Here is an 18,434-nt window from a genome sequence, read left to right as displayed (position 1 = left end):
CAAGATCCCTAGTCATTGCAAAATCATAGTCTGTGACTACTCTACTACTTGTCTTTATATGTGAGAGGGTCTGAGACTAGTCTTTCAAAAATATTTTCCAAATCTTTGCAAATCTTTCCAAAGTCTGTCAGTGTAAGGAGGGCTTAAGTTGCCCAAACTGACAAAAGCGGGAGGCGCCGAAAAGCGCGCTGTTTGCATCCCTGTAATATCATCAATCATAATGTTGTTGGCGTCGCTGATAGGCTATCAACCATGGAACTCTACAAAGTTTACTTCTACGTCATTGCGAGCAACTCCGACTCACTCAGGTCCTGTTAGTACCGTAAATATTTTTGAATTAGGCTAGATTGTTAAAACATGTAGACACAAATAATAAGCCAAAAAATGGAAAATCATATATTAAGGTGGTGATGAAAAATTTACTACCAAGTCAAATTGCGTTTGTTACCTTTTACTACCTTTCAAGGGCCTTAATTTTGGTAGATTCTTTTTACTACCTTTTACTACCGCACAGACACCCTGAATATATACAGTATATAAATGGTTCTTTTGAGTAAAAAAAAAAGAAGCTAATTACTGGTCATTTCAGGTTGACATTTCCGTATCATGAAATCTTTGTTCTAATATTTTGAGATTCTGGATTTTTTATTTCTATGAGCTGTAAACCGTTATCATCAAGATTAAAATAATCTAGATTGAAACAAAAAAACTTGAAATATTTAACTTTATGTGTAATGAATCTGGATGAAGTTTCACATTTTGAAATAAGTTATGGGAAAAAAATACTTTTCCATGATATTCTATTTTTTCAGATGCAGACCTTTATAGTATTCTGTGATGGTGCACATATCATGCAAAACCTTTAAAAAATCAAAGACTTAGTTAGCTCACCTTCACAATTTCTTCTCCATTCACATGGCGCAGTCTGCCAAGGATGTCCATCACATGGTCAGTGTGAGCCTTCCACTTCAACAAGGCCAGCAGGTCCACTAGCCATGAAAAGTCATTGATCAATGATTGAAACAACCAAATATAGATGTGCAATGATCAGTCAATATCTAATATTGCAAATTAAGACTGACATGATACACAAAAAACAATGTATATACAGTGCAACCGGAAAGTTTTCAGACCCTTTCAAGTTTTCCACGTTTTGTGTATTTTTCACATTCTTAAAATGGATTCAATTCATTTTTTTTCTCATCAATCTACACACAATACTCCAACACTCCACAAAAAAAGCAGGTGTTTGGAGTGTTTCGTGAATTTATACAAAATAAAAGACTGAAATATTCCATTTACATAAGTATTCAGACCCATTGTTATGACGCTTGCAATTGAGCTCTGGTGCATCCTACTTCTATCAATGGTCCTTGAGATGCTTCTACAACTTGATTGGAGTCTACCTGTGCCTAAATGAATTCACTGGACATTAGTAGGAGAGGCACACATCTGTTTATATAAGGTCTCACAGTTGTTGGTGTATGTCAGAGTGAAAACCAAGCCACAAGGGTCGAGAGAATTGTCCGTAGACCTGTGAGACAGGTCTCAAATCTGACGTGAGACGTCAGACGTCAGATTTGATATTTTGATTTGACTCTTAAAAATGACCGCAGTGTAGATCACACTATCGCTCATAAATGCGGAAGTAATTGTTTTTTAATATAGGCGGTCTTGTGCGTCTCCACGTTTCACGATTGGCCAACGTCATCCCAACACCGAGAATGCGTACAGATTTGAGCTGAAAGCCTAGTTTGACAAATATATCACATAACTGCTAGTGTATCACTTAATGTATACCCCTGAGTCAAGGCTTTGTGAAGCCTCAATATGTCTACATATGCCTAGATATGTCTAACGTGCTTCGTAGTATACCCCACTGGCAGGATCTGAGATCTCTGCACTGTTTGCCGATTTATGGACTGGGGCCTACGCCAAAGACTGTTTCAATATTCAGATTGTTATTCATTTCATGCTTCTTATATTAATCGTATATCCTATTCAGGATTATATTCTTTCAAGATATTTATTGTATAATTGATTGGAGGAAGGCCAATACAAGTCTATTACACCCGATTGTGGGAGTGTTACAGCGGTAGTCACAGTGCATCCTGAAGTCAACATGGTCATAGAGACTGTGAATTTTTACTCATATTCTCAAACTGTATTACTGAAATATATCCAAAAATCATTATTATCATTATATGCTATATATTATTGAGCCAGTATGTCCAGCTGTTTGAATGTTAGAAACAGTGTTGAGGAGAACCCTTGGGTTGTTATCTCAGTATAATAAAACTTTAATACAAACAATAAAGAAGACTTTAGTGTCCTTGTCACATTTGTATTGATGCCCGTTGCTTTTTACAATGTTTGGTTGCAAAGCATGGATGGTGTGTTGTTGTGTCAACTGGGAGAAACTGGTTTTAGGTTCTCAAACGTCACATTATGCACCAGAAAATGCTTAATGTCATGTGAGAGCCCTATGTTTACAGTTTGTTTGGCTACTGATCATGGATGTTATTAAGGTGGTACTCATTTTTATGTTTGTGCAAACACTTTTGGCCTGTTTGCATTTGCAAATACAGTTCAAAAGAGAAGTAGGAAGTGATTTGTTGCTGTTGTTGCTATTTTTGGGATTCTGATTGGCTAAAGTGGGATTGAGCTTCTCCTTACACTGCCACCGACAGGTTTGGCATGCTCTTGGCGGCATATATACACAGGGAAACTTCTCTGAAAACTGACAGGTGTGCACGATGTTATTTTTGAAAACGGAGAGGGTGAAATGTCCGTTTATGAAAATAGCCGGCCATGTATAACATAGCCTTAGCCAATCACAATCAGTCTGGTTCATTTTGTTCAGCATGAGAGTGCACATAACAGTGATGTAAGGGTTCACTCACAACACAACTTCAGTGAATGCTTTAATTCCACCTGACCACAACCAAAAATGCAGACATTAAACAAAGCATTAGTAATGCCCAACTCCTACCTAATCTACAATTCTTATTTAACTTTTTTCAAGAATGCCAGAATTACGTTAAATCATGAATGTTCAAAATCATTCATTGAACATTCACTCAAACAAATATAGCACAAAAAACTAAATATCCTCTTGAATATATATTGAGATATTGTACTATAAGGCAATTCAACATACAGGTATCATGTAGGGAGATAATTAAATGGTTGTACAATGCATGTTGGCAATGAAGGATGTGGCAATATAAGATACATTTTATCCCACGTTTAATAAAGGTCCCATATGCTCCACTGCATCTGAGAACTACACAAAAGCACACACCAATGTGTAATAATTGAGGATTTAGTGGCTATACCATTCTGTGTCAGCTTGGTGGAGGAGAGTTGCGTTGAGATCCATAATGTCTCTTTGATGCTACGCTGGAATATGACGCTGGAAGGGATGTTGGGGCAGCCATTGAAGTCATCTTTACAGCAAGGTAAGCCCAAGTAAAGGGCATGGTTACTGAAGGTAGTGTTGTCATCACACTGAAAAATACCACCAAAGATCCACAAACACAAGCAAAAATATACAGACAGACACACCAACACATACACCCCCACACACACACACAAAGAGAGAGAGAGACAGCAAGAGAGATTAACCCTTTCGTGCCCGTGCCGAACATTCCATTTTTGGTGCTGGATGACCTCCTTACACAAAAAACCTTATTACTTGAGTATAATACATACCATCAATGGGATATACATACCATTGCAATCAGAAGGATCAGTTTTATCAAATGATGTAAAATACATATGGTAATGTTGATACAGTAATGAACAGTCTTTGAAAATCCTCACCAAATGTATACCGAAATTTGTTCAAATTTAATTTCATTCACATAAAGATTAATTTTCATCATATTTCTATACGAGATAGAGAAAAATATAGTGTATGACATGTGCAACAAGCTGTGGGCTATTTAACAAAAAAGACTGAATTGGAATATCATTAACCTTTCAAAAGTTATGATAAATTTAGTGATCAGTGTAAAAAAATGCAGGAAACGGGATTTAGAATGTTGACAGAATTCATATTCTCTTTCTCACCAAAAACATAAAAGTATGCATAAAAACTAATAATGAAGTCAGACACAATGGTTTAGATTTATTTGGTCCATAAGAATAAACCATTTATTTGTATATAAGCAAATGCTACAGTCAATAATAATGATATATAAAAGAAAAACATGTACCTTACCAGTAATACAGGAAGTAAGTATACTGTATATTTATTGAAGATCAATTCTGAATAGAGACATAAAATACATTTGATTCAACAGATACAACTTCCTTATATAAATTAGTGTAATATGAAAATGATATACATCTATAAAATGTATTATTTATGAAAAGCTAGGAATACAATCAACTTCAACAACACTCAAAAATCAATGTGTTCTAAACATTTGAAAGTGGATTACATAGAACAAGCCTGCCACATATACACACAAGCTCACACACACACACACAGACAGAGGAGGATAGGGAAAGGTGGGGTGGGGAACCTGAAGGTTAAACACAGAAGACCTATGACTCATAACGAAACGCATCCCCTTCTGTAGAATGCCAAATCTGACAGCAATTTTGTTTACCAAAAAAACAAAGTCACCTACTGCTAAACTCCAGGCCATACAAGCTACTTTAGTGTTATTATGTATTGTTTTTATAACAAAGCCAACAATTTTTCTTTGGCTCCTGCTGTACAGGAATATGTACTTGATGAAAAGACGACAAAGTAGTAGTTGGAGCAGCTGAAGGCGAGGCTGAAATTTTGACAGAAATGCCTGCCAGCTGTTGTGATAGATTTTCTTCAAAGTCTTTCTGGCTGTAGCTACCAAACCTAGGTTCAACACCAGATTCTGCATTGCCAAACTTGAAATAAGGGCTGCACGATATTAGGAAAACATGCGGTATGTGATAACATTATTGAGTACTGCGATAACGATATAACTTGCGATATTTAAATATTTAATGTTTTTCTCCACCTCATGTTTTTCTCCAACCTCATACGCTGCGCATCCCACGTTATTAGGCTACCGGCATGCCAAGTGCAGCGGAAAGTGAAAGTAAGGGGCACATCGCACAGTCCAACGAAGTAGGCTAAACAACTTTTACAAATAACGAATCCTGATTACCTCTCTGCTGCTGTCTGCAGGGATTAAAGTGAAAAAAAATCGTTTGACTGAACTTTTTTCAGGCCATAAGTCATACGTTGTTCATATCTACCTATAGAGATAGCACCCCTTTTGCGGTCGCGACCTATTGGTTTTTAATGTACAAAAAGATGCAAACAGCAAAGTAAAGGGAGTATTCGCCTTATTCACACAGCGGCCATTGTTTAAACCAAAACGAGGCTACAGGGTACACTTACTATATAATTAATGCCACCTACAGGTGAATGCATAGAACATAACAATCCTATGGTTTGTGTACCCTAGAGCCTCGTTTTAGCCGCCAATGGCCGCCATGTGAATAAGGCGAATTGAGAGTGTTCTTGATTGAGATTGAGTTTTCCTGATGAACAAAAATATATTTTAGTACCATCCCTGACCATTGCTGATTAGCCATTGCTGTTCTTTTCTACTGCAGCAATATTGTAGAAAGGCTTTAACACACTCTTATTTAATTACTTCAGGCCAAAAGTGTTTAAAGGGGAGATTTTTTTCTTGTTAATATGCAATTCAACACCAAGTAAAATCTATAAAATCAAGTTTGCAAGACTTCCCATTTCCTCATCAAAGTAACAAATCAAAACATTCTAGATATTGTTCATATTTCCATTTGTTGCCTCATCCGCATTTAATGAAAACATGGTAATTTTGAGTTTTACAGACAACTCAGTTTTCCAATGAGCAGCAATACTGTGTGTGCTCATGCAGGAGGTCTGCGCATTTGTAACGACAATCTGGAGACGGCGCTTTTGTCTTCAGCAACAGATTGTATAAGGTTGACAAGAGGTTGCGATATGGTTAAGGACAGGTCGTGTTGCGCTATGAAAGAACATGCGTAGCCTACTTTCTAAACGTAAAAACGGTCAGCCATAGATAAACGTAGCCTACCTCTGTCGTGGTGGCTAGTTGCACCAGGTAGGGAAGATGTCCTGAAGTGCACGAACGTTAACCTTATGGCGGTCTTCTGATTGGTGGCGTGCTAAAACGTTTTCCTATTGCATCCATAAACAATTTTCTTGCAGCGAACCGCGCAAAAGCAAACTCCTGGCACTTTAATTTCTTTACACCATGGCTTGTTAGTTCTCCCCCGTTTCCAACAGCTGCCCATCTGCATTTATTTTTTAACTTTTGACACCTGCCTTCCTTTAGCAACAACGCATCCATGACAGCTAGTGGCCTTGCCAAATAGACGCACACAAATCATGACGCTAATATGCGAGGTTCTGGTAGGCCCACTGGTTATGGTTTTGTGCTATAAATTAATAATATTTTATAGCAAAGTTTTAAGTTGACTATTTTAATTGTATGGTTATTTTTTGTCAACATACACTCACAATAGGGGTGTAACGGTACACAGAAGTCACGGTTCGGTTCATACCTCGGTTCGGACATCACGGTTCGGTACGAGTTCGGTACAATGGAGGGAAAAGCAAAACAAAAATGCAGAAAGCATTTTTTTTTGTACATTTCTCAGGCTGTACTACCTAGTGTCCTACAGTCTCTTTCCTGAGCTATCTGCAACAGCCTGAAGTGTGTACGATGTAGGCTAAACAGTACAATAAGTACCCAGACTCCATCTGTAACTTGTAAACAAAATAAAACAATCAGCTATAAAACTGAAAATAGGCCTACAGCATCTCTTATTTCTGAAAGTGCAAATTACATAGAAATTTTTTTTTTAAAAATCCACTTAAGCAAGACCTTCAACATCTGTGTTTAGTTGGAAGGGTCTACAATTTGCCTCAATATTTTTCATTGTGTGTAAAGTAATAATCTAGCCTACTAACTGTGAAAATATCACACTATTTTGCCTTTTTTTTTAAAACAAACACCCACTGGGGCGAAATTGCTCCTTTCATTTCATAAAGAGACTACAACTAGAAGTCACGTGACTTTGCCCTTTGACGTTAACTCACCGTAGCATGGTTTGTTTATTAGCCTGGTTAGCGTTGTCACTTTACTGTCACTTAACACTACCAGCTCCTCATGTGAGAAGTTACAAGTTACCACGCGATTTACATAGCTTTCTGTCATTACGAAATCGTTTAATTTAAGCCATAGGTTTTGGCCCTATTTGTATATATCCAAAGGCTGCTGAAGCGCAGGGGAAGTTTTTTACCCCTCTTTTCAGTGATTGGTAGCTAGCCTACTACATCATCTGGGTGATGGCTTCTAATATGTGTAGCATTTTTTCCACTCACATACCCAACAACTGCTGAACAACGCCGACACACAGTTTCATCTTATCCACCACTCTTTCGCCTGTACTAACGTTACTGTAACTGAAGTTCTCAAACTTGCGATCTTAAAGAGACCAGCGGATCCTCTAACTCTTGTGGGTCGCCACCACTTGCTTAGTGCTGCTATCTCTGACTGACTTGACCGACGACCTGACAAAAAAAGAACATAGGCGCCAATCAGAGCTTCAGAGCTAAGGCGAGGCTACAGATTAGCGTTAGGTGTCGCTAAAGAACTCCCGTAACTCTCGCTACTTAACAGTAATTGCGCATGACATTAATTAATCCGCACACGAGTTTTATGTATTTTGATACCGTGTATTCTCCGTGTAAATTCATGCACCGAACCGTGACGCCTGTACCGTTTCGGTTCAATACGAATACATGAACCGTTACACCCCTAACTCACAACTAGTGTTGCACGGTGTATTGATACTAAAAAGGTATCACGATGCCTTAACGCAAAAAACGATACGATTTTCGACGTTTTTAGAATCGATACTTTATTAAAATAATAACGTTCTGTGTTTGTGTGAACTGCTGCTCTCACTGCTCCTTGCACGCATCTAGGCAAGTGGGCGTGTCAAGCAGGCAGCTCTGAGTGAGTGCGCAGCCAACGTCAACATAGTTCTTTGCCGACAGGATAAGTTTGTTTTTGTGGATAAAACAAAAGGTGAAGTGAAATCTGCAACTATTTCGGATACATCGCGAATAGTGAAGGCAAGCCATCAGGTACACAGAGGCCCGTTTGTAAAATATGTTTCAAAGTCATTTAAAATCAGTAGGCTACGCATGGAACTTGGCTAAACACCTCGCAGACACATCCCAACATTTTTAAAGAGTTCAAAAAACGACAGGTTAACGAATTACTATAGAAAACACGACTACATGGTTAGTGCCAAGATCTTCTCTTCTGTTTTAGTCTAGCCTAAGTGAAACGAGTATATGGTTCTCTGGGATAAAGCGAACCTTCCTTCATCAATGCATTTTGACGAGACATAACGAGCTGTAATCATTTTGACGAGACATAACGAGCTGTAATCATAGGGTGCTAACGTCATGAAAGCGCAATGTTCACGCCAGAATAACATTACCATAACTTGTATTTCATGTTCGGTCAGTAGGCTACTACTGGTAATATTTGTCATGGCATGTAGACTGCAATTTCTTTAATAATTATTGGCCAGATGTAAGATAGGATACCCGAAATGCGCTAATTAAAGCCCACGTACGGCATATAATACCACCAAAGCGTGTTGAGTCCTAATAATTGTTACGTGGTAGCAAATCATGTTATCAAAGAAATAGACGTAATGTAGGAATGCACACAGATATATTGCAACAGGTAGGCTAATGGTGTAGGCCTATCTGACGAAGACCTGAGTGGTTGGAATGTCGTACTTGTACACTGGGGCTGGGCGCAAAGAAGACTATCCTCACATTTTTACCTTTGCAACTGTCAAAGAAATCCCATGAACACGGGAAGGCCTAGGGTAGCCTATACTGTACATCAGATGGCCTAAAGATTAGGCCCCTCTGCATAGCATTCAGTGATTTGCATGCAGTAATTTCAACACTGACCTTGATCTAGCCTAGTTTGGCTATTTAAAGCTACTTTATTGCCAAAACAGCACAATGTAAATGAACTATAACAAACAATAAAGGACTTAATCACACAAAGTAGGCCTACTATTTTACTGACTATAAAAAATGATAATTATGTTGGAAGTTTAGAACCCAGAGTTGACCGGCACACTACAAAAGTGCACCGAATTCAACACAAATGATTCAATACACTTGGAGGAGGTATGAGTCCTTTCTTTTCCAGATATCTTAGGATTTCGCCGTAGTATCGTTTCAGTATCGAGCATCGTGATATTTATGGCAGATATCGTATCGAAGTCATAATTTTGGTATCGTGACAACACTACTCACAACCTATTGTCGTTAAAAGTGAGGCCTAAGCAAAATAGGCTACAAGGCTGTCTGTGCGTCACAAACACGACTGACCCCCTTACTCGACACGCTCAGTCAAAACCTTCCGTCGCAAATTGTGAAAAACATTGTTGTATGTCATAACAGACGGGATAATAAATTGCATAGGCTACGGTTTATATTGCGTCGCTTTACACATAATGTTAGTTGCATTGATTAAAAACTGTAACAATAATAGTAGCCTACATCGGGTGCCATAGCAGGCTATCTGTTCAAGTCATAGGTGACACCCAAAATGAATGACCTACCCTGACAAGAGTTCGCGATAGTAAGTGTCTACATTGATGCACGGAAAGAACACAGCCTCCGAATTCGCACATAGAGCTCACAATATCATATCCAAAAAAGTTAAACGGATTGGCCAACCTCATCAGCTGTCTCGATTGTGTCACTATAATCCAACTTTTAGACCGTTATAGTCCTCCATACGTGTTCTTTTTTTTAAGCAAACGCCCGAGACAAGTGTGTAGCTACAACATACAAAGTGAAACTCATGGCTGACGTAGGCCGTATAGGACGTATCTTCTTGAGCGGTCACGGATTGAGACACAGAAAGTTCTCAAGAACACTATTAGGTCTTTAAACATTTACCTAATATTTGTAGTTGCCTTAAAAAAGGAAAAGCAAAGGTGACAGTCCCCCCCCCCTCCTATTTTTTTTCTCATCGGATCTGCATCGATCTCAAATATGACATTTCTAAAATCAAATTGACGGAAATCCGTCCTATGACGGAGAACTTTAATCCTTGTGTCTGGGGCTTTTGCTAAATGCAAATCATGAAATACAAGCCTTACAGTGAAAGACAGATATCTTCTGTTTATCTGTCTATAACGATAACGAAATAAATTGTTTATTTTAACACAGTGGAGAAGGACGCATTTGGCGTTGTGTTTGTAACACGTCATCCTTAATAAAACCAAAATATTTCCATAGAACAGACATGCTTTTCCTTTTAGTCACCAATTCCTCTTCACCTAAGTGTAACCTACCTCGCTCGATCTTCAGCCATCACGACATTAGCTCCCGCCTCAACACCTAAAACACCACACACCTAAACTGGTAGGGGACGGGCTTCTAGGGCAGCATGACAGCATCGGTTTGGTAAAATATGTTGACATTCAGAATGTGAATACACCATAGACTGTATGGAATGCGCACGGCACAGAAAATGTATCGAAATTTATCGAAAATTAAGTAATCCTTGCGGTATGTCCATCGCAAATGTTGATATCGCGATAACGATAGATTTTAGATATATCGTGCAGCCCTACTTGAAATAATAAGAAACTACTGACAACGGCAATGTCAATGGAGAAAAAGTGTACACAATATGTATTTCTCATTTGGTCAACGCTCCCTGATCCCTTCAGAGACTTGGTTCCCCAGTAGCAATGGATATTAGGGAGGGAAGTGAAGTCCCATGTCAATGATCAATCCCAGAAAACTGTGAAACTCTTCTGGGGTCTCTTCGTCCCATGCCCCTGTACTGTGTGTTTGCATACAACGGCCTACTAAGCACAACCTCCCACCTGTTCCGGTTGGTAAAACCACATATGCCTGGGACAACAACATATAAAAAACAACATAACAAGTCTATTTCACAGTGTTTTAGTGGCAGTCTACACCACCCTACGCACGCCACCTAAATCTATACCTTCTTCCTCGATCCTCACATGGTCTTCAACATTGTGAGTGCAAGCTCATCAGCAGTCAGCTACCTCTTCAGGCCTGCAAGGAGGTCTGTGTAGGTCTTGTCATCCTCCATCTGAAACAACAGTAAAATCATACAAATGTAATACCTTTATTAATTTAAAAAATAAAATCACAAAACTACAGATGTGTGCGTGTGTGCACATACATACACAAGAAGAGGTAGCCTAAACTATTGAAGCATTCTGAGTAACTCAAAAATATTTAGAAGTATGAAAAGTCATTTTATTACACATGGGTTTAGCTACCCTAAATCTGATTGCCTGGCTGGCATTAAGATAAAGACAGATTACAATTCACCTAGTAACTAACTGCTGAAATGCAATAATGACATTTCTGACATAATATGTGATTTCACATCATGTTTTCTATAACTACATATCGAGAAGAGTAGAATATCAAGTCATGCCATCTTAGAAAATGTTGATACAAGCACGTCTGATGTTTTGTCATTTAGAAGTTAGCAAGGTAAAACAGTTCACTACAAACTGCCTAGCGAGGTAACAACCCGAGGAGAGGCAATAAGTTAATTAGCACTACATTTTTGACAGAATCCGTGATTTCGCATCTTGTTTTCTACAACTACATATTGAGAGGAGTAAAAATATCGCTCAACTTATTTCATGTAAGAGAACGCAACTTAGAAACGCGGCGCCCATTGATTTATTCAGCTTTGGTATGCTATACTGACTGGCCAATATAATGCTTACCTTACAGGTAAACAAATAATGCTTACCTTACAGGTAAACAAACTTACTTACAGGTTTTTAAATGAAATTGTCAAATGAAAATAACTGATATCAAAAGCAAACGAGAATACTGCAAGCAGTTCAGAGTAATGCAGCTAGCTAAAGTTACATGACGATGCACTTAGCCCCCGCTATGACATAATGTTGACGCTGATGAGAAAGCATATTACTGTCAAATAACATGATTTTTTGACTACAAATTAAGATTAACTATAACTAGAAACTATGTAAAAACATATATTACCTCAGTTTATCCAGCTGTGTGGTTTCCAGTCGAGGTAAACTCCAACGAAGTGCAGGTGGCATCTGGCGGTCCATGTCAAAATGTACGACTGAAGTGAAAAGTTTTTTTCACGACTCATCTTCAAGTATCCAAAACATTTCGCGCCATAAACCCCTTAACCAATCATATCAAATTGAAGCTTATGTTGTCAGCATTACGGGGAAGATTTCAGAAATAAAATCAGGCATTGGACAGCTGAGATATTAGATGATTGGTCATCGTTAACATTTTAACGAAATTAGAACGGTCGGGCTTGTAAGGGTTTTAAATAAACCTACATCAAGGGTTGTTACATTGAAGGAAACATACTGTACTTCACAGTGGTAAAGTTGGTTTTATATTGGACGTTGGATATTCGACACATTCGAAAAATCTATTTAGCACTGACTACGAGGGTCGATTTTGTGTCAAACCAACTTTAATGTGTTTAAACAAGGCCTGCCTATATTACACAAAGCTTCTTTTGTCCAAAAACCCATGTTTTGATTTTATGATTTTTTTATGCTGATAAAAGATTTCAATCTATTATGCGGCTTCACCTTTTGACTTACCCATACTAAAACACATCTCCTGAACTCGCCTTACTGCCCTTTCTAGTACACAAAGCTTCTTTTTCCCTAAAACCTACTCTTTGATTTTATAACATTTTTAATGTTAAATGTTTCAAATCTATTATGCGGCTTGCCCTTTTGACCTACCCATGTCAAAACACATCTGGTGAACTCGGATTACTGCTCTATATAGTACACAAAGCTTCTTATTCCCAAAAACCCATTCTTTGATTTAATAAATATTTTTTAATGTAAAAAAATGCTATAAATGCTTTAAATCTATTATGCGGCTTGACCTTTTGACCTACCCATGTCAAAACACATCTGATGCACTCAGCTAACTGCCCTACATAATACACAAAGCTTATTTTGTCCAAAAACATACTCTTTGATTTCATATTAATTTTTTACTATTCAAAAATGCTATACATTTATTATGCAGCTTGACCTTTTGACCTACCCATGTCAAAACACATCTGCTGCACTCAGCTAACTGCCCTACATAGTACACAAAGCTTCTTTTTTTCAAAAACGCACCTTTTGATTTTATATTTTTTTTTACTATTCAAAAATGCTATAAATCTATTATGCGGCTTCCCCTTTCGACTTACCCATGTCAAAACACATCTGTTGCACTCAGCTAACTGCCCTACATAGTACACAAAGCTTTGTTTTTTTCAAAAACGCACTCTTTGATTTTATATTATTTTCTTACTATTCAAAAATGCTATAAATCTATTATGTGCCTTCACCTTTTGACCTACCCATGTCAAAACACATCTGTTGCACTCAGCTAACTGCCCTACACAGTACACAAAGCTTATTTGTTTCCAAAAACTCCCTCTTTGATTTTGTATAATTTTTTTTACTGTAATTTTTTTTATACATCTATTATGTGCCATCCCCTTTTGACCCACCCATCTTAAAACACATCTGCTGCACTCATCTAACTGCCCTACATAGTACACAAAGCTTCTTTTTTTCAAAAATGCACTCTTTGATTTTATATAATTTTTTACTATTCAAAAATGCTATAAATCTATTATGTGCCTTCACCTTTTGACCTACCCATGTCAAAGCACATCTGTTGCACTCAGCTAACTGCCCTACACAGTACACAAAGCTTATTTGTTTCCAAAAACTCCCTCTTTGATTTTGTATAATTTTTTTTACTGTAATTTTTTTTATACATCTATTATGTGCCATCCCCTTTTGACCCACCCATCTCAAAACACATCTGCTGCACTCATCTAACTGCCCTACATAGTACACAAAGCTTATTTTTTTCAAAAATGCACTCTTTGATTTTATATAATTTTTTACTGTTCAAAAATGCTATAAATCTATTATGTGCCTTCACCTTTTGACCTACCCATGTCAAAGCACATCTGTTGCACTCAGCTAACTGCCCTACACAGTACACAAAGCTTATTTGTTTCCAAAAACTCCCTCTTTGATTTTGTATATTTTTTTTTACTGTAATTTTTTTTATACATCTATTATGTGCCATCCCCTTTTGACCCACCCATCTCAAAACACATCTGCTGCACTCATCTAACTGCCCTACATAGTACACAAAGCTTCTTTTTTTCAAAAATGCACTCTTTGATTTTATATAATTTTTTACTATTCAAAAATGCTATAAATCTATTATGTGCCTTCACCTTTTGACCTACCCATGTCAAAGCACATCTGTTGCACTCAGCTAACTGCCCTACATAGTACACAAAGCTTCTTTTTTTCAAAAACGCACTCTTTGATTTTATATTATTTTTTTACTGTAATTTTTTTTATACATCTATTATGTGCCATCCCCTTTTGACCCACCCATCTCAAAACACATCTGCTGCACTCATCTAACTGCCCTACATAGTACACAAAGCTTCTTTTTTTCAAAAATGCACTCTTTGATTTTATATAATTTTTTACTGTTCAAAAATGCTATAAATCTATTATGTGCCTTCACCTTTTGACCTACCCATGTCAAAGCACATCTGTTGCACTCAGCTAACTGCCCTACACAGTACACAAAGCTTATTTGTTTCCAAAAACTCCCTCTTTGATTTTGTATAATTTTTTTTACTGTAATTTTTTTATACATCTATTATGTGCCATCCCCTTTTGACCCACCCATCTCAAAACACATCTGCTGCACTCATCTAACTGCCCTACATAGTACACAAAGCTTCTTTTTTTCAAAAATGCACTCTTTGATTTTATATAATTTTTTACTATTCAAAAATGCTATAAATCTATTATGTGCCTTCACCTTTTGACCTACCCATGTCAAAGCACATCTGTTGCACTCAGCTAACTGCCCTACATAGTACACAAAGCTTCTTTTTTTCAAAAACGCACTCTTTGATTTTATATTATTTTTTTACTATTCAAAAATGCTATAAATTTATTATGCGGCTTGACCTTTTGACCTACCCATGTCAAAACACATCTGTTGCACTCAGCTAACTGCCCTACATAGTACACAAAGCTTCTTTTTTTCAAAAATGCACTCTTTGATTTTATATTATTTTTTTACTATTAAAAAATGCTATAAATCTATTATGTGCCTTCACCTTTTGACCTACCCATGTTAAAACACATCTGTTGCACTCAGCTAACTGCCCTACACAGTACACAAAGCTTATTTTTTCCAACAGGTGTGTTTTGACATGGGTTTGAAAAGGTCAAGCCGCATAATAGATTTAAAGCATTTATAGCATTTATTTTACATTTAAAAATATTTATAAAATCAAAGAATGGGTTTTTGAGAAAAAGAAGCTTTGTGTACTATATAGAGCAGTAATCCGAGTTCACCAGATGTGTTTTGACATGGGTAGGTCAATAGGGCAAGCCGCATAATAGATTTGAAACATTTAACATTAAAGATTGTATAAAATCAAAGAGTAGGTTTTAGGGAAAAAGAAGCTTTGTGTACTAGAAAGGGCAGTAAGGCGAGTTCAGGAGATGTGTTTTAGTATGGGTAAGTCAAAAGGTGAAGCCGCATAATAGATTGATATCTTTTATCAGCATAAAAATTCATAAAATCAAAACATGGGTTTTTGGACAAAAGAAGCTTTGTGTAATATAGGCAGGCCTTGTTTTAACACATTAACCCTTAGAACCCGATTGACGCAAAGTGCGTCAAAAAACACACCCTTTCTTCTCTGTTACATTGCTCCGGAACGGTTCATCGCAGCGATAAATGAAACCTTTATTGCACGACAGAGCAGAAGTGGGGCTTTCCAACGAGACTACACACTTGTCTGTACGATCAAGTATGAAAATTTAAAAAAATCATGAAATTAAATCAAATTGCATCATATTTACAGTCTATACTTCTCTGCGTTCACCTGCACACACATTACTCTAGTTTGAATTACTCGCGGACCCGTGATCGCATAGATATGCCACGCATGTCAGATGAAAGAAGAGACTCAGAGCTATCATTTGATACCAAGTACATCCTTCTGAGTTATAAAACAGACGAAGTGACAGCAAATTAATAACTTCATATAGCTGGACTTACCCCACGTTTTTGTCTGTTCTTGTGGCAAAGCATGTTTATAATCCAATGCTATCATGTGTTTCTCTATGGCAAAGCATGTTCATATTCCGGTTTTGAGATCCTAGCAAATTCCTGCATGGCATCCAATTCAAGGCTCACATTGCATCCCAATTTGTTCAACAAATAAACACCGTTTTGCCTTTACTTTGTTCATGGCAATGCAGTAAAAAGTTGAGAATTATTATGACTGCATACACACAGGCACGCAGGCTAACACGCAACCTCGGGTCAAGTCAAGTCAGATCAGTTCGTGTCACAGATATGGAGCGCAGAAAGGTCATTTTTCATCACTAAATAAAAAATGCCATTTATTTCCGAAAATCACACAGCAAATATTTCTGTAAATTGCTCAGCCCCAGAGTATCCCTCCGACATGGCAATTATATAGCCCGATTCAGGACAGTCTGCCCTATACACACATGAAATGCATGTAGAGCTGTGAGCTTGCTGTGGTGAGATACATGTCGAAATATAAGAATTTTTATAATACACTTTTTATATTTTAATTCTTTAAAAATTAAAATAAAATCAATGCTAGTATTAATACATGAAATGATGGCAGATCTGAATAGCCTAGACTCTCCTGAAAAAAAACGATATATAATATATGTGTGTGGCACTTACAATGACCAGAATAAATCCTTATGAATAAAGGTAGTGAAAATGCCCTAAAAACAGCTTAGGGTTCTAAGGGTTAAAGTTGGTTTGACACAAACTCGACCCTCGTAGTCAGTGCTAAATAGATTTTTCGAATGTGTCGAATATCCAACGTCCAATATAAAACCAACTTTACCACGGTCTGTACTTCACTATGTTGAGAGTTGATCAACTGTTATCTAAAGCTGCAGACAGCAAGAATGTGCAAAATCTTGCCCTATGACAATCCCCTCCTAATCCCCTGGACAATTCCATTTCCAACGCTGGACTATTTGAACTTTCTGACACTTCCCAAACGGACGCCGATCAAAATGCCTCCAGACGCAATAGGAGAGGCCAAAAACCAATCAGAGCAACGAAAGAGACAGAGTGACGGTAACATACAATTTGCCACAGTTTGCTGTCTGGTTTTAGGAACCAGGAAGAATTAAACACGTTTTAATTAAATATAGGCTATTTTACAAAGGCATCGTAGGCTACCACATTGAAAGCTAATATTTTGTCACTAGCAACCTACATCTGCCCTCTGTCAAACACAATTGCATTTTCAGCTCTGAACAAAACCGTTCAACGTTCAAACGAACATTTTGTTTCATTCGTCCTTTCTGGCCGTCCGGGACATATAAAGCAGGCATGGGGGGCGGAAGACTGAAACGTTCAAAGCAATTATGCCGGAATTGTTTCAAGGCAAACACTGAAGTCAGGGGCGTATCAAGCTTTTTAAAAGTGTGGGGGTTGTGGGATAGAAAAATGAAACAATCTTGTCAAATTATAAATAACTCCCTACAGGGACGTTGTAAGTATTTTCAGAGAGGGGTGCGGACCATATTGGTGTCCGGCAGTTTCTACCCCGAAACAAGAAAATCTGATTGCTAAACACATCATTTTAATACAGTTTGGGAGGGACAGAAGAAGCAGCGCCCCTCATATATGTGGCTCATGTGACATGTAGGCCTACATGATCTACCTGCTATCACTTCACTATTTGACACTACCCTACATGGAGACATATCTCATGTTATAAATCAAAAAATCATTTCAGAAATTATGTTTTGTGCATATGGGTTAGAAGGCTACAATAAATTGCCCTAACAGACAGCAGCCTAATTTTGAGGTATCACTACCTATTAAATAAATGTAAAGGACACAGAATAGTGACAGAACTGTAAGCTCAAATTCAAAAATGTTTGAAGTCTACCCAAACAAAGGTAATATAAATAAATTGTGTTGCATATAGCCAGCTTAATTAATGTCAATTTAAAGATTATGATTAGCAGTTGTATGCTTTTTCCATTGATAATGTGGAAGCCACGTTGTTGTTCAAACCATTCAGTGTTGTATAAAGTACTAGAAAGCAATACTTGAGTAAAAGTACAAGTATCGTACTAGAAAAAGACTTTGGTAGAAGTGAAAGTTGCCTTTTAGAATATTACTTAAGTAAAAGTCTTAAAGTATCTTTTATATACTGTACTTAAGTATCAAAAGTAAT

General features: G+C 37.4%; 1 protein-coding gene across 1 annotated transcript in view; it reads right to left on the bottom strand.

Annotated features, from left to right (window-relative positions):
- The window catches only part of dock3 (dedicator of cytokinesis 3), an 835,931-nt gene that overhangs the window by 555,200 nt on the left and 262,297 nt on the right, over nt 1-18,434 (bottom strand). Inside the window, 2 exon segments of the mRNA XM_076267926.1 lie at nt 892-989; nt 3,339-3,510. Coding sequence (XP_076124041.1) covers nt 892-989; nt 3,339-3,510 — 270 coding nt within the window.

Source organism: Alosa pseudoharengus, unplaced genomic scaffold (assembly GCF_046254945.1).
Source record: "Alosa pseudoharengus isolate Yale_2024_CS ecotype anadromous, Long Island Sound unplaced genomic scaffold, YU_APseudo_1.1 YU_APseudo_1.1_scf_5, whole genome shotgun sequence".
Taxonomy (NCBI): domain Eukaryota; kingdom Metazoa; phylum Chordata; class Actinopteri; order Clupeiformes; family Clupeidae; genus Alosa; species Alosa pseudoharengus.
This window is presented reverse-complemented; position numbering and strand designations above follow the sequence as displayed.